The sequence below is a fragment of the Pseudopipra pipra genome, chromosome 28 (genome assembly GCF_036250125.1).
Source record: "Pseudopipra pipra isolate bDixPip1 chromosome 28, bDixPip1.hap1, whole genome shotgun sequence".
NCBI lineage: Eukaryota > Metazoa > Chordata > Aves > Passeriformes > Pipridae > Pseudopipra > Pseudopipra pipra.
This window is the reverse complement of record NC_087576.1, coordinates 251,811-275,274: the sequence shown is the minus strand read 5'-3', so window position 1 is coordinate 275,274 and position 23,464 is coordinate 251,811. Positions and strand designations below refer to the sequence as shown.

The 23,464-nt window shown below is 47.9% G+C and overlaps 2 protein-coding genes across 8 annotated transcripts; one reads left to right on the top strand and one right to left on the bottom strand.

Annotated features, from left to right (window-relative positions):
* Positions 1-583: 583 nt before the first annotated feature.
* Positions 584-13,844, bottom strand: PLAT (plasminogen activator, tissue type). 7 transcript variants are annotated; one of them, XM_064637924.1, is made up of 15 exons: positions 13,830-13,844; positions 12,087-12,391; positions 9,138-9,239; positions 8,963-9,002; positions 8,425-8,556; positions 7,905-8,018; positions 7,371-7,545; positions 6,749-6,840; positions 6,315-6,489; positions 5,971-6,056; positions 5,378-5,573; positions 4,774-4,910; positions 4,539-4,679; positions 3,347-3,495; positions 584-2,513 (listed from the first exon to the last, which is right to left on the bottom strand). In XM_064637924.1, the coding sequence occupies exons 3-15, from the start codon at positions 9,198-9,200 to the stop codon at positions 2,355-2,357; spliced, it is 1,659 nt and encodes a 552-aa protein (XP_064493994.1). In that variant the 5' UTR covers positions 9,201-9,239; positions 12,087-12,391; positions 13,830-13,844; the 3' UTR covers positions 584-2,354. The 7 variants fall into 7 exon arrangements, with proteins under 7 accessions (XP_064493994.1, XP_064493996.1, XP_064493997.1 ...); XM_064637926.1 differs by lacking the exon at positions 13,830-13,844 and adding an exon at positions 11,297-11,417 and having other exon boundaries at positions 12,087-13,395; XM_064637927.1 differs by lacking the exon at positions 13,830-13,844 and adding an exon at positions 9,351-9,414 and having other exon boundaries at positions 12,087-13,395.
* Positions 13,752-23,250, top strand: IKBKB (inhibitor of nuclear factor kappa B kinase subunit beta). The gene is made up of 21 exons (XM_064637922.1): positions 13,752-13,902; positions 13,980-14,074; positions 14,439-14,556; positions 15,104-15,173; positions 15,553-15,641; positions 16,080-16,169; positions 16,523-16,647; positions 16,968-17,075; positions 17,385-17,514; positions 17,910-18,104; positions 18,327-18,441; positions 18,767-18,890; positions 19,322-19,473; positions 19,576-19,637; positions 20,296-20,405; positions 20,663-20,712; positions 21,233-21,332; positions 21,493-21,640; positions 21,847-21,974; positions 22,122-22,212; positions 22,690-23,250. The coding sequence occupies exons 1-21, from the start codon at positions 13,798-13,800 to the stop codon at positions 22,756-22,758; spliced, it is 2,274 nt and encodes a 757-aa protein (XP_064493992.1). The 5' UTR covers positions 13,752-13,797; the 3' UTR covers positions 22,759-23,250.
* The last annotated feature ends 214 nt before the right edge of the window (positions 23,251-23,464 follow it).

Below are 23,464 nucleotides of genomic sequence, written 5' to 3'. Positions count from 1 at the left end.
CATTTCCTGGAACCTCAGTGAAAATCATGTCTTTAGGAGTGCAGCTGAACCATTTTTGTTTACTGGGTAGCAGGCTCAGGGTAGTGCTTTGATTATAAAGACAATGAAATACCTCATCACCTCCTGCTTAAGTACTGATCCTGTCCTCTGGCTTTGTAGCTTTGTTTTTTAAAGGATCTTTTCTGCCCTGCTGAAGTGATTCATGTTACTCAAGGTTTGTTATGTACATAAAGGCATCTGGCCCTTGAGCCTTTCTCAGTCTGAGATGGCTGCAGGGTCCTGTGGGATGAAAGGTGAAACAGGGCAGAAGGGGGAACAGGGGAACAACATTAATGACATGAGCTGGTTGATAGAAGGACTTTTGGGGAGGGACCATGAGGTGTAGCTGTGCACCTCAGTCACCACAAATGCTGATGCTGACCTGGGTTCTGAAAGACCTTGAATATGACAATAGCAACTGCAGAGGCAGAGGGAAGCAAGCAAGCAGATGGCAGTGGCTATTCTTAGACCTTGTCTAAAGATGGTGCTGCTGTGTCCTGGAAGAGGACAAGCAGGGATAAAAGCAGGATAAGAAGTGGAAAAGTTGATGTTGTAAAGATGGAAACATTTTATTGGTGGCTGTTAGGTCACATTGAGTTCAAATATTGTATTTAATAGACTGTTTGAATGGCAAAACAAAAGTGTTCCTGAGGACACTTACTTGGGTTACCCAGTGGAATGGTTTTGGCTGCTTTACAGGCAGGTATTTGGCAGGCTTGGGAATGCCAGGATAGTGAGGCACAAGAGCACTTGGAAATGGGTGTAGGGGAGATGAATGGAAATTTAATTTGTATTTTTCTCAACATTAATATTTAATAAAATGAAAATATCAACAATAAAAAGAAAATTTACACCAAAACCCTGAACTGTGACTCTTCATTAAAAAACATCTTGGGGGGTTTTTTCCCCGTCCACTGTTGTTGAACTGACTGGACTTACACCACCATTGCTCTGAGGGCATTAGAGATCATCTCTCTGAGGGCATTGCCTAAGCTGGTAGCTGGAAGATCAGACATTTACAACCCCCTTTTACCATCCCCACCATGTCGCTGTACTTCCATAGCAGGGTTCTGTATTTGACTGGGTGCTGTGCTGGTCTGTTCTCAGTAAACATTTGGAGTTAAAATGTTTTGAGTTTCCCAAGTACAACAGACTGGTGTTCTGGCTGCAATTGGTACCAAAGCTAAAACTCCTTTTGTTCCCTCAGGATAACGTTTTCCTTTTGTAAAACAGTAGTTACACCTGCTTTCTCTTTATAAAGCCACTGGACAAAGGAGAAGCTTTCAAAGGCTCCACTCCTGGGTGTGCACAGATGCCACTCAGTGTCACATGGCAGCTGCAGTCAGGGCAGTAAAGCTGATTACTGAGGGTCTGGTTCATGGGGATTGGTTGTACCTGCCCTGGCTGCTGCTAAAGGACAAAGGCAGCCTTGTGACATGTGATTTGGCCTTTTACTTGTGGATATAAATCTAGCAGGCACTTAAAACTGCTGCCATTACACTTGTCCTTTGTTCTGCCCTACTGCACTGAAAAGAGAGCTTTTGCTTTCATATCAGATGATAATGCACAGAAATTTAACAGTCAAAAAGTATGCACTGATTTTGTGGCAGATAAGGCATCTGATGTTAATATTTTTACCTATTCCTTTACCAGGAGGAAAAGCAAGTGGGAGAACAGAATGTCCTAACAAGCATGCCACCCTGGATTTGCTCAGAGAGTTTAAGCTCAGACTTGGTTAATTAATCAGTTCCAAACTGAAAAAGCAAGTAGTATATTGATCTGGAAATAAGCAGCTCATACCTACAGCTTTGTTCTTTCTATTGGAGTCAAGCTGAAACCAGCTTAAATTACCCAAGTCAAATGTTATAAGGACAGAGCTTAAGTCTGACTGGAATGTCTTCCAATTTTACAGCCAAGTAAGGAGGGAAATGAAGTTTTCAGGAAATTAGATCTGTCCTCTTTGCCTTCAGTTTACACCCATTTCCAAAACAACATATCTGCTCAGGGATGCACGATGTTCTCTCTTGGCTTATTCTTTTGGCCCAAAACTAATTTGAAATTGTACTCATGTGATTTGATGCGAGTGGAAAGCTTGGGGATGTTGGGGGGAAAGGAGGATGAGTTTCTGATAACCTGTAATAAGGACAGGAGGGTAATTTGGGAACGTGCCCTTCTCACACACTGCAGTTTGTCCTCCCGTTGCACTGAAAGTCACGAGCCTGTGGACAAACAGGAAGCCCTTGAAGTCCTCAAGGCACCAGAGGGAAGTTGTGAGGGACATGGCCACGAGACTGCAAAGAGTTCATGTTTCTCTCTCAGGGTTTCGTGGTGTCCTGGATCCAGCCCAGGTAACGGCTCACGTTTGTGTAAACACCAGGCACGTCCCTGCGGCCACAGCCAATGCCCCAGCTGATGATCCCAACCACCACCAGCCGCTCCTCCTCCGGGCACACCAGGGGCCCTCCCGAGTCGCCCTACAGAGAAGCAGCAGATTAGTAACAGTTTCCTTTTCTGTTTGTTTGGGTTTGTGCTGGTTTTTCGCTCCCACTATCTTTAGAGGTGCACCAGTGTTTGCAGAAAGGCCCTGTGCAGTGTGCTCACAAATCAGGAGCTCTCAGGAACAGCACTTCTACAGAAATCACTCTCGTGTTCCAGATCCCTCAGTGCTCCTCATGGGGAGAGATGCAAGAGATGTAACAGTGAAGTGTCTAACTTTGTATGGTGCTCATTTATGAAATGTAGGTGAGATGCTGATAATAAGAAAAAGAGGAAGGCTGTGTGTAACAGTAAAGCAAAATTATTAAAGACCTGTTCAAGCAGAAAGGATGTGGAGTGAATGCATCCCTTCCTTTTTCCTCATGTCATAGCTGCTCCTTCTCCACCATCTTTCAGCCTTTATTTTTCTTTTCTCTACTTTTAAGTAGAGAGGCACCTCTTCCTCCTCCAGAACCTCCTGCTGAGTGTTTTGCATGCTCACATAACAGAAAATATTAGGAAATGCTGGGGTGGATTTTCCTGTTCAGTTTTGTGGAATTTCCTGTATTTGGGATTTTCAGCCTGTGTTGCTCTGGTTTGATTGGCTAAGTTGTGCCCTGCCTTCCCATCTACAAGGGGCAAGGGAAGGAAAAAGAAAGAGGAGCCAGCAGTTCTGTTCTGTTCAACAAAAGTCTACTGGAGCTGCCACGCAGGCAGATGCACAACTCCTTTAAACTATTTTCTGAAGCCTTTTGTTTGCTTGGCTCAGACTACCAGGGGCAGAGAAAAGAAAGGGGCAGGGGGAGGAGGAGAGGAACAGAAGGGGGTTTACCTTGCAGGCATCATCGAGGTTCCTGGTGTCTCCTGCACACAGCATGTTGTCGGTGACCGTGCGGTTGTCCAGGAGCTGGGCCGTGCACTGGCTGGGCGGGAACAGCCGCACCCGACCCTCCTTCAGCTGCTCCGAGTAGAACGGAGAGACTGCAAGGGACACAGGATACTTACACACCTCTGGGTATGTTTTAAAAACATTGCAGCTCAGTTTCTGCAGCTCAGAGGAGCATAAACAGAAGTGGCTCAGTGGCTAAACAAATATTTCCTTGCCAAAGGGTTTTTTTGTATCTTGGGTGTTCCACTTCGCCAGTGAGAACAGCTTAAACCTGACTGAGGGAGAATATTGTTTCTTCAGCAAGCTTTAGCAAGTTAAAGAGGTTTTTCTAGGCTCCAAATTAAAGGCTGCTGGGTGGGTAAGTCATCTTTGCACAGTTACATCAATCGAAATGAAGTCACAGGAAGTGCCTATGAAAATGCCTCAACTGTATGAAACAGGGTCCCAACTTTTTAATATTAGACTTGCACTAACAAAAATCTGATGCCTTGTCATACACAATACTGAGTAACTGGATAGGAATTTACACTTGGGTTGGAATGGAAGAGATTTGGGTGGTTGGTTGGTTTGGATATTGGGTTTATGTGCAGCTGCAATTGCACAAAATTGAAAGTTGGCAAGATTGTTGTTATTCAGTCTAGTTTTGAGTTACAGTTGCAGCATCCTGCCCTCTCAAAGAGTTTATCCTGTACTCCCTGTAAACAATGCTGAGGACAAGCTTTAAAAGCACTTTAAAAATCTGTAACTGTATGGTACACCAAATCTTGACAGGAAGGGATTTCTGTCCAAACTACAACATCTAAATGTACTGAGTACAGCAGAAATGTGGCAGCTGTGACTGCAAATCTGCTGTCTTTCCTTCCCTATCCATTGTGCCAGGTTTTTGGTTTTGTACTGTGGAGAGTATCAAGGAAGACTCTACTGGCCCATACAGCTGACAGAACTCAGATGAATGAAATAACTGACAGCAAAACTTCCTTTTGAGTGACTCCTACTTATACATACATTTTGTGGTGTTCATATAAGCCAATATATGAATTCAGTAAGGCTAAAGGCTTGAATTCTTTGATGGCAGGGGACTCAAGCTTTGGACAGACTATTTTCTACTTGCATGTAGACATTATCTTCTACTTACATTCCTCATCTTTGCCATAGCCAGAGATCTCACACTCGGTCCAGTCAGGCAGCTGCAGCCCTGGCGTGGGGAGGCAGGCAGCTCGCACGGTGTCTGTCTCAACAGCACAGGTTCCTGCATCTGAGCTCAGCTGCAGCAGAGCTGAGGAGGGAGAAAACAATCCCCACTTCATTAACCATTATTAAACTTGAGCCAACCGTGAGCTTTCCAGCCACAAGGGCAGAAAAGTTCTTACCAATATCATTGTTGAAATTTTCTGAGTCAAATCTCGGGTGGACAATGTAGTTCTTCACTCGGAACTGTTGTTCATTTTCCTCGGGGGTGGCTCGGGAGGTCCTACCCAGCACAATCTTCAGCTGATTTGTACTAAAGCTGGAGAACAAGAGAGTCTCTGTTCTTGTGTTAACTAGAGGGGACCCTTCCCTTCGAGATGTGTTGTTGGAACTCCTGCTTTTCTCATTTTAGCACTATTACTACTCTGTTACCCAGGCAGCTTGACCTCAAGTGACCTATTTGGCTTCATTTTTGTGCTATTTGCTTACAGCCATCGTGGCAAAGCTCCTCTGCCAGCCCCTTGCTGTTCTCAAGTTTCAGATGGCTCTGCATGTGTATTGACAACTTTGTTCTTCTGCTATTTGATATTCTGCTGTGGTACCTTAGTGCCATGCTGCTAGTTTGCACAATAAATGCCTCTCTGTAATGCTCAGCACGATTAACTACAATCTTTAGTGCAGACTGGCTTAGTGGGATGAAGAGGGTTTTCTCCAAGGCCCCACTGGACCCTTCCATTTCCCAGGTTTTATTTTTTTCCCCCAGACAGTGCTGGACCCTCAGCTTACCGTTCCTGAAAGCAGTGAGCAGCAGACAGCACCCAGCAGGAGCTGATGAGGGTGCCCCCGCAGAGGAAGTGCTCCCCGGGCAGCCGGCGGTAGGAGACGAGGATTGCAGCCTGCCAGGGGTGCGCCGCGATGTCGGCGGAGGAGCCCCCTCGGACGCGGAACTGCCGGGCCCGGCGCTGCCGCACGCCGCAGCTGGCTGGGGATGACAGACCCACAGCAGGCTGTTGGTGCCGGCACTCGGGCTCTGAGAGTGGGTTAAGAGCCTGTTAGTCACCGGTGCGTGCTGAGGCAGCCTGCTGTGAACTGTTTGGTATCTGACTCACTCCTGTTTCCTAGGAAACTTGTATTCGGATTTGAAAAATACAGTAAGGAAACCCTGCCTTTCCTGTCCTCCATTTCTGCAGTCTTCCCTTCTGGCAGAGAGAAAGGCACTGCTGAGAGTGGAGCTACAAATCTCTTTCTACTCCAAAAAGCTTTTTTTTTTTTCCCTCCAGCTCTTATTTTACTGTAAGAGGTTTCAGTTTAATACAGATGGCATGCAGGACTGTAGTGCCTCAAAGACAGAGAAGAATCAGCAGTGCTAGTATCCTTACAGCAAGCAGGCACATTGCAGTACTCCCACGTGAGCTGACTTCCCTTCAGGACGTGGCACCAGGGCTTGCTGTCATTGTCAGGATTCCTGCAGCACAGGAAAAAGAAGAGCTCTTTGTATTATCAGATCTGCAGGGGGGTTGTGGAGACCTAAAGGTGGCAGACTGCAACCCCAGTGTATTCTTTTTGATTTTTCTAGAGAGCCCTGAGGGCACATGGAATTTGCATTTATGGGGTCTGATGTCAGAGAAGCAGAGATAGGTCAGGCAGAACAAAACTACTATTGCAAGTGAGCTTCATTCCCAGCAGGAGTGTATTTCCTGTGCTTTCTACACCCCAGACATACCTGCAGAAATTGTGACTCCCGAGGCCCAGCTGGGAAGCGTCTCTTCTCCAAGCAGTGAATCGCCTGTTGAAAAGGATCCCAGAATTCCACCTCAGACAGGGAGCTCCAGAACTGGTAACACTGTGGCTGCCTCGGTAATCTGTGCCTCTCCCAGATCTGCAGCTGGTGCTTGAAACTGCAACAAGAAAGCTGCACATTAACCCATGGATGGAACCCATCAGTTGTTCCTAAGTGTGACTTCTGTCAAGGCATCTCTCTATTAACCAGACACATCTCAGTCTCTTGGTGTCATACACATGAAAAGCTTACATATAATTTAACATGAGAGTCTCAACTTTTCAGGCTACAGAAACAGCACGAGTCTACAGTGAACCCTCACACATGCAGTGAATAACAGAAACTCCAAAGTCCCCTCCCTGTCCCCCTGCACGTACCTTTTGAACAGGAGGGCACACTGCAGTGCTCCCAGGTGTACCTTCCCCCTTTATAGATATAGCACCAAGGTTTGGAGTCCTCATCTGGGTTTCTGAAAGAGTTATGATATTATGCACCATTACAAAGCTGTTGTCAGCAGCCCCATGTCTGCCATCTCGTTTGGTAGCTCCATCCTGCTCTGCAGCAAAGACAGGGACTGACCCACCACAAGTGTCTGGATTCCTGTTTTAACTGTGGAGCACATGGAGGTGAAGATGAGATGGCCAGTGGCTAGCAGGGGTGGACAGCATGTTTGTGCAGTTCAGTTCCATGTGCACAAAGCACAATATTTTTACAGTTTTGACTGGGATCTGGAACTGTGGGAAACTGAATTACAAATGGAGTTTTAGGCACTGAGAAGGGACAAGGGAAAGACTGTGGGATGAGAGATATCTGCATCTTTTAGCCTGTCATAAGCATCCAGTCTAGACAGATCTGAAGTTCAGATATACCTCCAGAAGTTGCAACTGCTGCTCATGTGCTGGGCCATATCTGCACCTGCTGGGTATCAGACTCCAGCAAAGAGCTGCTCCTTTGCTCCAAGCTCTGATTCCTCTCACCTGTGTGCCATCAGCCCCTCACCTGCAGTAGTTGTGATTGCCTAATCCCAGCTCAGCTGCATCTGCTCTTTGGCCATGGTATGTCCAGTCCATCAAGTCTTTGCTATTCCAATTTAAACATTCAGATCCACTCTCTGTCACACTCCATGTACCCCTGTATGTTACTCCAGCATCTCTGTAGCATTTAACTTCAGTATCTGAACAAAAGGGAACAAAATGGTACTGGAAGGACAACATCCCAACCCTGCTTCCCCAGTCTCTGTTCTGTTTAAACTTGGCTCTCAGATGTCTTGTCTAGTGGGTCAGTGAAAATGCCTTGTCAGGCAGACTGTAAGTGTAAACAAAGGTGTCTTCAGCTACAAAATTTAGAGTTTTATTAAGAGATGCTGAGAACAGCCCAGGTGTCCTTAAAAGTTCTTTGTAGTATTAGTTTTAGAATAAAAATGGCAACTTAATAGAGAGCCTAGAATACAGAAGGAGCTTCTGGGTACCTCCTCCTTCTGTACTGCACAGCTCAACCCAATCCCTGTTCACAGAACTGATGTGCTGTACTCACCTATTTCACACTGCTTCCCTGAGAAACCCTGGTGGCACTGGCAGATGAAGAGCTGTGGGGAATAATATGCCTGTGAACATTGGCCCCCATTGTAGCATTTATTTCTAGTGCAGGCTGTGGAATAAGCAAAAGCCAGGAAATACTGTTAGGTTTCACAGAAGCAAGAAGCTGGCAATGTATACACATCTTTCCTTTCCTGTCAGTCTCCTTTAGCCTGTTCTGTTTTTCCCTACCTACCTGGTACTGCCACGTGCTTACAGCCTTTCTGTGTAGTGCTGACATTCTTCCTTTGTTCCATTCTCTCCACATTTGCTGTCAGAAGACTCCCCCAGCCCCTTGCCCACTCCCACTCAGTCCTGCCTGAGTCAGCAGATATTGGTATTTTCATTTCTATCCTATTTCAAGCCAAATTTCCTGTGCAATAACTCCAGCCCTGACTGTGGAGTTTTCTTTCAGGTGGTTAGACAGACAATCTCTCATCCCTCACCATTTCCTTCCTCTTCTCCTTTGTCACACTCACCTCTGACGGGCACCGTGTGGCAGCGCCTCTGCCCGCTGTCACACCTACAGTATTCTATCCTGCTCCCTGCCAGCCTCAGCCAGGTCCATCCATGCTGGAACACTTCTCCAGAGGAACTGTCTTTGCAAATGGCTGCAATCAGAGAAAGGAAATCCTTTTAGAGATCTGGGGAAAAGACCTGGCTGAGCAAGGCTCCCTTCCACTCCCAGGAGCAAAGTATCTGTGAAGGGAGCACCCGTCTAACAGGCTGCCCTTCCCCTTCTCAGAGCACCCTGTCCCATCCCTCTCTCTCACTGCTGTGTTGCTGGAGTTACTATTCCACTACTGACCAGCCTTGTTTTCTTTGAAGAAGAGCAGCAGGAGAGGAAAACCTCCCTGAGCTGTGGATGGCACTAATGGTCTGGTATTTTGCCTCCTGAATCTCTCATTCAGATAACCCCGACAAACAGCTTTCAGGCTCCACTCCTGCAGCATCATTTCCTTCCACCTCCCGTGCTCCTCACACTCCAGGTCACAGGGTTGTAGTTTCCTGGCTTACCTCTGGGTCTGGCTCCCCGTCTGAAACGTGTGAGCAAGCCCTGCCAGCAAAGAAGGTTAATTCTGTGAGTAACTGCTCTCTTAAAATAACTGAGAACAAGTGTCTACAGAGAGTCAGTCTTCTCCTTGAGGTCATGGGAACCAGGGAAGCCGTTCCAGAGGCACAGAAATCTCACCTGGCACTGGGTAGTCACGACTGCTCCCACCAGCAGGAGGAGACATGGGAGTTTGCCTTCCATTCTGAGTGTTTTCTACATCAGCTCCAAATCTCAAGTTATCTACAGAGACAAAAAATAAGATGTTGAACAAAGGGGTTTTACAGAGTGAATGGAGTTCAAGGTCATAACCTTAAATAAAGGTTTTCCATTATGAAAATTCTTTGTACACACTTTCAACCCTTCACTTCTCAGCTGTCTGGTCTAGCTGTCCTGGTCTTCCAGAGGCACAAAAATCCTACACAAACCAAGAGGTGGGAGTGAGGTAGAGCAGCAGGCAAGAAGGTACAATTTAATTCCCAATCTCTAAGATTGCCCTGCAGTTCCAAATATTTGAAACAGTATTCAGGCACTGTCTCCCACACTATCACCTTTTTATCATCTACATTATATGTAGAAAGCTGACCCAATTATTTGAGAAAACTACTACTTCCAGAAATTAGGAGCTCAGACTGTTTATGCAAAGCCAGAGAAGGCAGCTGGATAACAGCTGGTGAAATTGGAGTATGACAGATGAGTCAGAAATTGTGATTCATGGCTAATAAAGTGTGTTTGTGGGTTTTTGGTGGTTTTGTCATTGTGTTTGTTTGTTTGTTTAAGATTTGTTCAAAGAAAAAGCAAAAGGAACAAACAGTCCAGTTTCTGAAGCAGATCAGGAGTACAGCAGGACAGTTTAGGCTGTGATTTCTCATCATTAGGCAGTAAAAAGTCACTCTGAACAAAGGAAAAGATTCACAAGAACATCTTCCAAGAACTTTAATTACTCCATGACTTGTCTTTAGGTCACATCTTGGGGACGAAATTCTTGTAATTCAGAGCATCTCTCAGGGATTTTTGTTAGCCCCCAAAACAAGGCAACACCAGTGAAATTTGAATCTTGGAGTGTTCTGGTGTTGTTGTGGGTCTTTTGTTGTTTGGGGATTTTTATTTTGTTTGTTTGTTTGTTTTGTGGGGGGGTTAATTTGATTGTTTCTGTGGAGAAGAGAGTGGCAATGCTGGCCTGATACCTGGAGGAGGTCCTGGCTGTCTGAAACCAGCAGGAAACTATAGATAGTTTTCAGGAGTAGTAGGAAACATCTTTTAAAGTCTCTATTTCAAAGGCATCTGCGTGTTTAATGTTTACTCAAGGTTATGGTTACAGTCAAGTTTATCTCATACACTTGGCTGTACCAGTGGGTTCTGGTCTTGCACAGCACGTGCTTATACTGCAGTACAACGCAGTCCAGAGTCTGCCCAAAGTTAGTTTGCATCAGATGCCACCCTTCTTTCTGCTGTCCCTGTCCAGGCTGTCTCAGCTCACAGTGCTGCCACGTTTCCTGCTCCTCTCCCCCTCTCCATGTGGGATGCCTGTCCATCCACTGATGGCTGCTGTCCCACTGTGCTTGGAAAACTGATAGCAGATGTTGCCAGATGTTTATTTTTAGTTTTGGGAAAGGTACAGCTTAGACCAGTCCTTTGGAATGTTCTGGATGCTAAGGCCCATCAAACTGAAACCATATGGCTGTTTGAAAAACACCACTTTGACAGGACTCCAAGCAGAAACCTGCAGTGTGCTTTCTGGCAGGACTCCCCAAACAGTGTGTGCCTTCTGACCTCAGCCTGTGCTTCCTCTCTGATCGAAAATACCACAGCAACAAGTCAAAGACTGATGTGCTGTTCCAACATTTTGATTTGATTTGACACTTTCGAGTACATTAGGACACAAAAGATATACAGTACCCTAAATTTGTCTCTCTTTGCTGAAGAATCAGCAGCAGAAATACTTACAATCCTATCTATTAATTTATTATTAATAACAGCCCTTCTGAGCAGCAAGAGTGTGAGCATTATCTTACCAATGTGGAATAATACCTAAAAAGGAGATGTAACTTCTCAAGGTCGAACAAAAAGTCATTAATCACAGAATCACTTAGGTTGGAAAAGACCTTAAAGATCATCGAGTCCAACCATAAAACCAACACTGCCAAATCCACCATTAAACCATGTCCCTAACTGCCACATCTACAGGTACAGAAATTAAAAGTGGCTCTCCTCCCTCCCACTAACACAGCATGTCCATCCCAAAATGCATTGATTCTGCATCTATAAGGCTAAGAGCTTTCCTGTTGATCAACAGCTACCTTGATTTAGTTCAAGCAACAGACTGCAGCTCCTTGCTGCCTTTTCCTGCCTTCTGGAGAAAGTGCTTTTGCATCCCTTTTCTGAGCTGAGCAGATGCATAGCAGACTCTTACTATTTCTCCTTAAAAATATAACAGACAGACCTCTGGTTTGGGGGGAAAGAGTTAAAAAAAAAAAAGGAAAAAAAAGTAAGATGCTGTAGTCTTTGAAAGCATTGGAGGAAATGGATATTTCAAAATCAGGCTTTGTTTTGGGAATCATTCTCAGTATTCCTGTGGTTTTGGCCACATTTAAAGAGAAGCATGATTAGGGTGAACTGAAGATGACCCACCCTCCTCCTCCTCTTTGTCCCTCCATTATCCTGGTTTGGAACCTGGGGTGAGAGGAACAGTCTGATCTCCTCCCAGGGAGATTAGATAAATTCTTCTTTTTCAGCTAGTTCTCTGGGTCCCCTTACCATCAAGATATTTGTCCATAACTCTTCCTTTGGTTTAAGTTCTTTTGCTAATGTTCTTTGTGCAGGACACTCCTCCTTGCTTAATGGGTCAGAGCCTGAGGCTGTTGGTCCTTTCAAGAAAGCTTCAGCATTCTTGAAACAACTGAAAGTTAGCAGCTTTACCCACATTATGCATCCCTTCAAAAGCTGAAAGCCAATAGCTCAGTTAGGTAACAATCACGGTGATGCAGTGGGATTTATTATATAATAATATTTAAGAGTAGTTAATGACTTTGCCACTGATGTTGAAAACAGGAAATGCAGTTTTTAAAACAGGTACAAAGTAGTACCTACCTTTTTGCTTTTTCTCTTCTGTATTCTGATTATTTCCTTTCCAGACCAGGCTGGTTTTGTGTTTTCTGTGTCTCTGCTCTGATTTCTCTGAACAGCTCCTGCCCTACTTACAGCTCCACTGGAGGGGGTGGAGACTCCCCGGGCCGTGCTGTCCACATCCCACCCCTTCCCGAGCATCTGGGATGGTCCGGGCTGGTGGCTGAGGGTCGGGAGGGAGCCTGTGCAGGACGCCAGGGAAGCTGCTGTACTCCGAGCAGAGATGTCTGGCAGAGAGGTCCTGACCTGCATGTGGAGCAAAGCACGCCCTGAACAGTGCCATGGGAGAAGAAACAGTCAGGGGAGCTCGTGAGTTAAAGGAACAAAATGTCTAAGGAACTTAAGACAGAAACAACAGCATGTTGGGGACCAGAGGGTTAAATGTTCACTGCTACTGCCCATCCTAGAAAATGAAGATCTGCTCAGCAGGGTGTGGCCACACTCGGTTATCAAAGTGTGGCAGACAAATCTGAGTTATCGGTTTAAGAGCTGATCTTAGGGCTGGGTTATGAAAACAGTCGGTGATGCAACTGTCAGAGTAATGGATGTGTCCTAACTACTCATAACTGATTTGACAGCAATCAGGTTCCTATAGCATTTGGTGTGAGCACAGACATAAGAACTGGTGCTCTTATGAGGGACCTCTGTCTTCAGGAACTAGCTGCCTGGAGTCCTTATTTGGGAAGCATGGCAGTGGTTATTTTGCATAATGATAAAGATGGAACACTGGCTACTCTGTATGTTTAGATTTTCTCTGTACGGAAATCTATGCCAAGATTATCACATGTATTTCTCCAAGAGTCACGGTGCTGGTGGTAACATTACTACCACAAATCTGAGTCAAGGGGAGCTGCGTTTGACTGTTTCCAGAAGGGACTCCCAGCTGCTGAGAAAAAGATGATCGAACACTGCTGAGTGAGCGGGGGCTAATTTATTTCCTTTCTAAAAACAGCACCCATTTGCTACTGGCCTTCTAGATTAAAGATGCTAACAAACTAATGGCCGTGGGGGGAAGAGCTCAGAAATTATCTCCTGACTTTTCACATCTTTAGGACAACTATAACTTGTCTCCAGAGCGCTGTGCCATTTGTACTGCTTAACCCACTTTGGGAAAGGCGGCGACAGCAGCGTCTGCTCTCTGAAGCACCATCTGCCGGCTTTAATCTGACCGTGTCTCGGGGCGCTTTCGGCAACGACACCGTTCAGTGTCGGTGACCAAGTGTGACCCTGCGACACCCCCGCGGGCCGCCTTACCCCGAGGGGCCCCGCAGTGCCCGGCAGGTCTCACCTTCCCTCGCTGGCGGCTGGAGCCCCTCACGGCCGGAGGGAGCGGCACCGGCCCGGCCGGAACGCCCGGAGCGGCCCGGGGGGCGCGGGGGGCAGCGCGGGCGCACGGCGCGCCCCAGCCCGGCGGGTCCTGGCGATGTTTTCCCCTCACGATGCCCGCTGCCCTCACGATGCCCGCTGCCCTCAGCCCCGCTGCCCTCAGCCCCGCTGCCCTCAGCCCCGCTGCCCCGGCCCCGCTCCCCTCACGATTCCCGCTGCCCTCAGCCCCGCTGCCCTCAGCCCCGCTGCCCCGGCCCCGCTCCCCTCACGATGCGCGGCCCCGCGCGGGCGGGCGGGCGCGCGCTCGGCCGGAGCCGGAAGCGCGGCGCGCGCAGGAGCCGGGCCCGCCATGAGCCGCCCGCCCGCGCTGCAGGCTCCGACCTGCGGGCCCTGGGAGATGCGGGAGCGCCTCGGCACCGGCGGCTTCGGCAACGTCGTCCGCTGGCACAACAAGGTAGGCGGCGGGTCGGGCCCGCGGGGCACGCCCCGGCGCGGGGCCCCTCGCTCAGCCGGCCCGCGCTGTGCCCGCAGGAGACCGGCGAGCAGGTGGCCATCAAGCAGTGCCGGCAGGAGCTGAGCCCGCGCAACCGCGACCGCTGGGCGCTGGAGATACAGATCATGAAGAGGTGAGGGGGTCCCGCCGTGCCCGGGGGCGGGTCTGGCGGGTGCCGAGGGAGGTGCCGGGAGAGGCCCCGGGGATCCCTTCCGGGCGGTGCCCGCTCCTCCGCTCACCCACCCGGCCTGCGGCTCCCTCGGTACCTCCCGGGCAGATCTGCCGTGCGGGAACGCACTGTCTGCGCATGAAATGCAGTGAGTCAGGGTGAGCCTAGGACCGTGAAGGATGGGTGAATTGCAGACCTTTAGAACTCACCGGTTCAGTTTCTGAAAGGGTTGGTGACCACGTAGGACTTGGAGTGATGACCATGAGCATGTGAAACTGTGTAGGAGTTACAGCACATCACGTGTGCTCGCCTTGTTTTCATTCCTCAGGCTCAACCATCCCAATGTGGTGGCTGCCCGTGATGTCCCCGAAGGGATGCAGAAGCTTGCCCCAAATGACTTACCCTTGCTGGCCATGGAGTATTGCCAGGGTGGAGACCTCCGCAAGGTGAGGCCCTGGGAAGGTGACCGAGGGCTGGATCAGCTGCTCATCTCATCCCAGGTGTTCTGTTCAAGTTTTCCCATAAAATCTTTGTTTTCACATCCTGATGCTTCGTAGTCATGGCATCAACAGATTCCTCAAAGTGATTAACTCCTGTCTGTCAAAGGGAAAAATAACACAGGGTAATTCTAATCCTAAAGTTTTTCTAACCCTTGCTGTAATCTGCCTGTAGATAACAGCCAGAGCTTAGACCTGAGGTTTGACCTGATACTCCCACACTAGGGGAAATGGCTGAGAAAGGTGGAGCAAGTAGAAGGATGAGAATGGGATGACCCTGACTTCTCTCACCCACTCTGTTATCCTCCCATGCCATTAGGCCAAGGCCTGAAGCTGTAATTGCTGCTACCAGAGGTCACAGACCATAGAATTTTGTGCCTCTGGAGAATTTGATTGCTGTTACTTAGACTTCTTGCATCCCTGAGAATTTGTGGGACTGTGAGCCTCACTCAGGGTAGAGGAGGGAAAGCCTACATTCTGTGTTGTTTCCTTGCAGTACCTGAATCAGCTGGAGAATTGCTGTGGCTTGCGGGAGGAAGCCATTCTCATCTTGCTGTCTGATATTGGTAAGTGGCTGCAGCACCTCCACTGTCTGAACCAGTGCTGTGACCTTAATAACTGCAGCAGTGACCTTAATAACTGCATCTTAGTCTGACCTTTTATGATCATCTACCAAAGGTTCTGGGAGTCTGTGGAGGTCCCTGCTGACTTGAAACTAGCCAGCATTATTACAGTTTACAAGAAGGGTGGGAGGGAACACCCAGGGAGAAAACTCTGCTTGTGTCCAGAGGTGTTTGATGCTGACTTTCCTCTTGCACTTACGTGTTTCATTGTATGAGATTTGACCCAAAAGCCATGCTTATAGTCAGTAGAACTGAATCCTTACCAAGCTCCTGCTACATACTGTTAATTATGCTCTTAGAAGTGGCTTTTTCTGTGTCTCAGCTTCTGCTCTCAGGTACCTTCATGAGAACAGGATCATCCACAGAGACCTGAAACCAGAGAACATTGTGCTGCAGCAAGGAGAGCAGAGGGTAAGCAGAAACTGGGTGTCTCTACCTGCACACACAAGTAAGTGTAAGAGGAGGTGCGTGTGGTCCCTCTGCAGAGCACTCCACCTCCACCCAGGGTGACAGCTGTGCCAGATGAACAGTGTTCTGTGTGCAGCTGAGATGAGAGATTGTGTTAGGCACCTGTTAACACCTGACATTCTGACTTTCAACTATTAAGCAGAGAATCATAGTGATGGACCAAGGATCAGAAAGAGCTGGAGACATAACTGCTAAATGTGTGCCAAGCCCCTGACAGCTTTACATATGTTGCAGTTTTAGGAATCTCCCATTTCTCCTTCCCTCTCTTCCTTGGCACCTTTCCTGCATACCTTTGAAGAGCTGAACCTTTTCTTTCTGCTGTATGATGTGCTTTTAACAGGACTTCAGTCTAGTGTCCTTGTTCTCTGTTGTGTGTTTCAGTTAATACACAAAATCATTGACCTGGGTTATGCTAAGGAACTGGATCAGGGTAGCCTGTGCACATCCTTTGTTGGGACTCTGCAGTACTTGGTAAGGAAGGAATTCAGCTGGAAGAGCAGCTCCTGCTTTTCAGTGGGGTAGAATTAACTGTTATCCAGCTTTGGGCTGGGATGAGGTCTTGTGCTGGCATGGGGTGCATTTGGGGTGCTGCAGCGAGCAGAGGTGACCCTTTTTTGCTGACACTGTGTTTTCAGTGTCTGCCAGCTCTGTCTGTTACAAATCAGGAGCAGGAGGGCCAGTGACCTGCACGGGTCACTCTGGGAGGGTCTCGAAGCTCGTGTTCCATAACATCTTTGATCTTGTGTAGGAACATTAGTGAGCTGTTAAGGGGCAGAGAGAGCCAAGAGCTGGGTGGCTTTGTCTCACGTGTGTGACTGTCTCAGGCTCCAGAGCTGCTGGAGCAGCAGAAGTACACGGTGACAGTGGATTACTGGAGCTTTGGCACACTGGCCTTTGAGTGCATTACAGGCTTCCGACCGTTCCTGCCCAACTGGCAGCCAGTGCAGTGGTGAGTGAGCTGGGGCTGGTGGCAGGAGGGGACCCCACTGTCTGTCCTGTTTACAGTCCCTTGATTCTTAGGACAACATCCCTGTGTTCCTTGCCCTTATGGAGACTGGCTCCCTTCACAGGAGTTTGACCTACCTGAGCAAGTTCAGCATTCCTGATACTTGCCCTCTGGGAATAAGGTCTGACTCCTGCAGGGCAGGTAACAGAAAGCAAAGTGGCATCTGTATTATATCTGTCAAGAGTAGCTTTAAGAGCCTACTGTCATGCAGGCTGGGAGAGGCAGGTGCTTGTTTCACCATTGTACTTGCTTGAATTCCTCAGGCACACAAAGGTGCGTCAGAAGAGTGAGCTGGATATTGTTGTTTCAGAAGACTTATCTGGAGAAGTCAAGTTTTCCAGCAGCTTACCCTGCCCAAACAATCTAAACAGGTGTGCACTGGAAATTGCCCTGCTGGGATAAACTGATTCTTCTGCATGAGGACCAGGTTTCTATTATACACTGTGTTGATCTGTGGATAAACGGAGTGCATGACACAGACAGTTCTTGTGTCACCTGTCAGACTTGTGTAGTTGTGAGTCTTGGTTTCTGCCTTCTAAACACTGCACTTGTGATGGGGAGTGTTGGGGGGATCGGGGTGGGGGCAGTTGTTTGTCAGTCCTCCTGCAGAGAACAGGCCATGTGGTGACTGCAAATGCACTTTTACTTCTTGTGATCCCCTTCTGTTCTTGGTTGTTCAGTGTTTTGTCTGCGAGGTTGGAGAAATGGCTGCAACTCATGTTAATGTGGCACCCACGTCAGAGAGGGACAGATCCTACTTATGGACCCTATGGGTGTTTCAAAGCCCTGGATGACATTTTGAACTTGAAGGTGAGCAATGGCTCTGTATTATCCTGAAAAGTTTTCCAGTGAGCAGTTGCCTGTAGCCCATGAGAGAAGGTGCTTGAGTCAGAGGCCTAGGAGAAGGAGTTGCACAGAAGCTCATGGAGCTGTCTCCTGACAGTGAAGGGACTTTCCTCTTGCTTCTCTGAGGACAAATACTCCTTGAGCTTGTTGGGAGTAGCAAATAGCTTCTGTGTGTGCTTAGTTCCATGTTCTGGTAGAGGATTCTTTGGCATAATATTATGAAGTAGCTGCAGAGTGACTTCCTGAGCCCACCAAGTGCTTTGAACAGTTTATTGGTGACCAATTTCTCAGTCCTGCCATCTCTGCTCAAACATGACCAGTGTTTCTTCAGCCTTTCTCATGTCATGCTGCTCTTGTAGTTGCTTCATGTTTTGAACATGGTTACGGGAACTGTGCACACCTACCCTGTGACAGAGGAGGAGACTCTGGAGAGTGTGAAGGCCAGGATCCAGGCAGACACAGGAATCCCAGAACAGGACCAGGAGCTACTGCAGGAAGCAGGACTTGAATTGTTTTCTCAGAAGTTGGTCACTAAACATATAGCTGATAGCAAGGTGAGTCTGGGTACTCCTTTTCTTGTTGTTGAGTGAATCAGCAGGCACTGCTCTCCCTTTGGGATCACAGCACTCCCTGCTGTTGTGCAGGCCTTTGTCACAGTAACCACACAGCCCTTGCCTCTGGTGTTCTCAGTGTGGCCGAGGAGGAGTGTTCTGGTTACGGGGTTAACGAGGCTTGGCTTTCTGAGGGAACTCAGTCGGGTCTTTTTTCTTCTGCAGGTGAATGATGCTGCAGCTGCAGACACAGACCTCCTGTTCCTCTTTGACAACAAGAAAGTTTCCTACGAGGCTCAGGTGGCCCTGCGTCCTCACCCAGAAAGTGTCGACTGCATCCGTAAGGACTTTCTCTGACGTGAACGTGGGAGGGGGCCTGTGTCCTGTGCTCTGTGCCACGTGCACACAGCAGACAGAGCTTTGCATGCTGGGGACTGAAGCAGCAGTAAAGTGGACTGGCATAGCATTCATTCAGTTTGTCAGAGTAGCTGAGAAAAGGGAGTGTTTGATTTTGGTACGGGGGGAACTGAGTAGGGCTTGGCCAGCTCTGGGCTTGGCAGGAGGTAACAGTGTTTGAGGCTGCTGTGTCATGTGGTAACACCACTCTTGGGCTGCACGTTGACATGGACGTTTGTCTTTCCCTCCCTCCCCCCCTCTGTCTGCAGTTCAGGATCCCAAGAAGAACCTGCACTTCTTCCAGCTGCGCAAGGTGTGGGGTCAGATCTGGCACACGATCCGGGTGCTGAAGGAGGACTGCAACCGGCTGCAGCAGGGGCAGCGCGCGGCCATGTACGGGGCAGCTGCTCTGGGCACTTCTCTGTGCTCTGGGGCACCTCTCTGTGCTCTGGGGCACCTCTCTGTGCTCTGGGACACTTCTCTGTGCTCTGGGGCACTTCTCTGTGCTCTGGGACACTTCTCTGTGCTCTGGGGCACCTCTCTGTGCTCTGGGCACTTCTGTCTGTGCTCCGGGCACCTCTCTGTGCTCTGGGACACTCCTCTGTGCTCTGGGGCACTCCTCTGTGCCCTGGGGAGAGGGAAGGGGTGGGAATGGGGCCCTGCTGGAATGGGAAGCCCCTGAGTGGAGCTGTAAACTATTCCTGAAAAGCTGGGAGTTGGCCCTCTGGCCCAGCTGCCTTTGTCCCCAGTCCTCAGTGAAGCTGTGCTGTGCTGGAAGTGCATTCCCAGTCTGGGAGGCTGACAGCACCTTCCTGTCCCTGCAGGATGAATCTGCTGCGTTACAACAGCACCCTCTCCAAGATGAAGAATTCTATGGCCTCCCTTTCCCAGCAGCTGAAAGCAAAGCTGGACTTCTTTAAAACAAGCATCCAGATCGATCTGGAAAAGTATAAAGAGCAGATTGAATTTGGAATTAGTGAGTATAGCATCTGGAAAACGTGCCTTTTCTTCCCACAAAGTACCTACCTCTTCCTCTGTGAACCTGAGAAATCCAATGTCTCTTCTGTCATTCCTGTAGCTTCTGAGAAGCTGCTGTTTGCCTGGAAAGAGATGGAACAAGCTGTGGAACTTTGTGGGCGGGTACGTTTCTAAATAACTGCTTATCCTAAAGAAAAAGAGGCTTGTTTTTATTATCTTTTTTTTCCCCCTTTTTCTCCTCATTGTTCCCCCTTAAACAGAAACTTCTCGTGTCTGGACTGATTCCAGATTTCACATTGCCTTGGTTTGGGTGGCACCATTTTTGTCCATTACTAGTATTTCATGAAGCTCACTCTGTTGGAGGAGGCAGGGGGCAGAATGTCTGTCTGAACAAGCAGCAGTTTCTGCTTGTGAATGGGTTCAAGTGAAAAGCAGGATTTGGGGTGCCAGGAGTTGATGTGGTTATGTGCTGAAGGAAAAGGGGAAAAGTGGTAATGGATAGGATGAGAGTAGCCAAGGAAAAGGGAGAAAGATGGCCTGGGAACCAGCAGCACATCTACTACAAAGTCTGACCCTTAATTGCTCTTTGTCACAGGCTGAATTTTTCACCAAAAAATTCTTGGAAGTTGTCTTATCCAAGAGCAAAAACCTAATTTCTTTGAATTGAAGTGAGTTCTGTTCTCCCTTGTCTTTGGCCAAGGCTGCTGTTTGCATCCTGCTGATGTGTTTGGAAATGTGAACAAGAAGGGAAGAGCCACTGTGAGTGGTCGTGTCTCTGAGTATGACACTGTTTGTTGCTGATGCTCTGCCCTGCTTTCAGGAGGATGATGTGGATCAGCTGGTGAAGAGGATGATGGCCCTGCAGACAGACATTGTGGACCTGCAGAGAAGCCCACTAGGTCGTAAACAAGGAGGAACACTGGAGGATCTGTGAGTTGAACTACCTTGAACTTCAGATGCAGGACTATTTCTAGCTAAGCTGACCCAGCACAGGACAATGGAAGGGCTCTTTCCTCTGCCCAAATTATGGGGTACTGGGAGGACTTCAACACTGAAGGCAGTTTTTGACTCATCTGCCATCAGTCTGAAATGGCAGACTGGCATAGAAAAGATTCAGCTTCTCAAACTATTTGTTCCTTATTTTGGTTCTTGAGAAGTCATTTGTTTTCTCTGCCTTTTCCTTCTAGAGAAGAACAAGCCCGAGAGCTGTACCGGAGACTGAGAGAGAAGCCAAGAGGTAAAAGACATTTGAGCTCAAGGTCAGCTTGCTTTGTGGGGATGGTGACTTTGGAGATGCAGCAATGACCCCTGAGGAAACTTTCTGTGCATTCTAGGCCTGCCCACACATTAGCTGCACATGGACTCTGCTGGACTTACCTTCTTTTGGAGAGGGGAGCCATGGAGTCAGTTTTACACTAGGCCAGCCTTGCTTTCTTGGCACCTTCTGAGCTCTCCCTGAGCCTCCTCTGGAGCTCTGCTCAGAGCAGGCTGTTGCCACAAGCATCTGCTGCTCCTTCTGTGTGGGGTGAGAGACGTGGCTGTTCCTTGAGCAGCTGTCCAGGCCCAGCTCTGCTTTCCAGTTCTTAAACCTTTGAAAAGGTGGCTAAAATCCAGTGCAGTGCATCCCACTCAAACTTGCATGCCCTGAACTTGGGGTGCTTCAGGGTTGAGGCAGCAGTGGAAACAAGCCACAAAGAATCCTCTCCCTCTATCCTGTAAGGCTTTCTTTCTGTGTGACACTCTGGGTCTCGCTCCAGATCAGAGGACGAGCAGTGACAGCCAGGAAATCGTGCGGCTGCTGCTCCAGGCAATCCAGACCTTCGAGAAGAAAGTCCGAGTCATCTATGCTCAGCTCAGGTGAGCTTTGCAGATCTTACTGAGGGCTGAGAGAAAGCATTCTCTCCTTCAGCAGGAGAATGTTTAAAACCCAGTGCACACAGGGAATAAGTAACTTCAGAAATGTTTCCCTGCTGCAGTGGCCCGTGTGTGACCTGATCCATTTTTACTTTTTTAATAGTAAAACTGTAGTTTGCAAGCAGAAGGCACTGGAATTGTTCCCCAGAGTGGAGAAGGTGATGGATCTGATGCGTGAAGATGAGGAAACCGTTGTCAGGCTTCAGGAGAAACGGCAAAAAGAATTGTGGAACTTGCTGAAAATTGCTTGTGTAAGTAAAATAAAAACTCCACTTTAATTTAAAAATATGGTTTGTAGCACAGGTTACTGAAATAATAGTAAATGGAGTAAGTCCTATGGTTCTTGCCTTTGTTATTCTGAATTAGTGTTAGAGCCAAGTTCCAGGTTGTCTCATACTCCTGTCTGCTGATAACTAGTGGAAATAGTTGCAACCTGAATATTCTGTGTTTTCTCCAGAGTAAAGTCCGTGGTCCTGTCACTGGCAGCCCAGAGAGCATGAACACATCTCGTCTTGGTGGCCCTGGTCAGCTGCTGCTGCAGGTCCCTTCTGAAACCTACCATTTATCAGACTCTGTAAGAAAAAGGTGAGGCAAGTCTGGAGTATGAATTATGAATTATGACCTGACTGCCTTCAGTGTCTGCAGCATACCTGCCAGAAATATTTCAGAGGTAGAAGCAGTATCTCTTTAAACTGCCATAGAAAATAATAGTGTAATAATTGTCCCTTTCAGTGAGGAGCTACTGCTGGAATCACAGAAACTTTGCAGCCAGCTAGAAAATGTGATGTATGACACAATGAAGGATCAGGAGCAGAGCTTCATGGTAATGTATTCATTCTTCTAGAAACAGACTGGGCAAGCTAATGGAAATCTGGGATTTACTCTTGGACAAAGAGAACAGGAGCTGTGCAGACAGGAAGCACCTGCTCCCCCAGGAGCTGCTGCCTGACACTCTGTGGCTGCTGAGAAGGAGAGCCCTGCACTGGGGACTGGTGGGGTGAACAATAAAGGAGGGGGGAGTTGCTTGGCTGTTGTATCAAAATACTGCAAAACTGCACTCTTAAATCTGGTGGCAATACAGGGGGGGCAGGATGCAGAATATTAAAATGAGAGCAAAATATTAGAGAAATAAATAACTTAAGCCATGTGACTGCTGTAAAGGAAACCCTTATCTTGAAACTCTACTGCCCAACTTGTTCACAGTAATTTTTTTTAATTCTTTTAACTCGCTTCTCCTTTACTCTAAAGAAAGCTCAGCTGTAAGCTGGTGTTGACCTTTGCAGTTCTGTTTATTCTCCAGGCTCTAGACTGGAGCTGGCTGCAGCTTCAGGTGGAAGAAACCAACAGTGCAGAACAAACCCAGATGTGAAATCACGTCCGTCGCCCCTGCAGACGCTGCTTTGGGAAGCCAAGTGTGAAAAGCTGCTGCCCCTGAGAAGGGAAGATCAGCTGCCCCCTTCTCCTGTCACCTGCTGCTCCTGTGACACACACAGCCTAGCTTTAGTATCCACCTCCCAGACACTCTGCTCACAAAGCTACATAGGAAATGCCTGTTCTAACTGCCTGGAAAACGTTCTTAATTGTGCCTTATGACAGCAGATAATTCTTATTCTCTGTCCTGATATATCTTCCCCTAGGCATCACCTGTGGCTGTTCTACTGCATTTTAGGCTTTCTGATGGAACAATGGACAATGTTTGCCCAGGCACTGGTAGATGTCACCTTTGTAATATACTTGAACTGTGAACCTCATTTCTTAACTCTGCTGATTTGCACTTTTTTTTCTTTAAGTGTAATGGTTGTACTTACCTAATACTTGTTTCCTATATGGGAACGAAATTATCTAAAACATGTAAACTTTTGGTTTGCTCTTTTTGATACCATCAATAACATTTTAATGGAAAAAGCTGCTTTCACTGTGCAGGTCTCTAAAACATGAGAAGTGTAAGGATGTTATCCTGGAAACCCCAGGAGAAGGAAATGCTCAGTGTGCAGGTACAGTGTGACAAAGCATTTGCAGGTTATCTATTAGCCATGCTTAAAGTTGCATCAAAAGGAAAAAAAAAGAACAGCCAG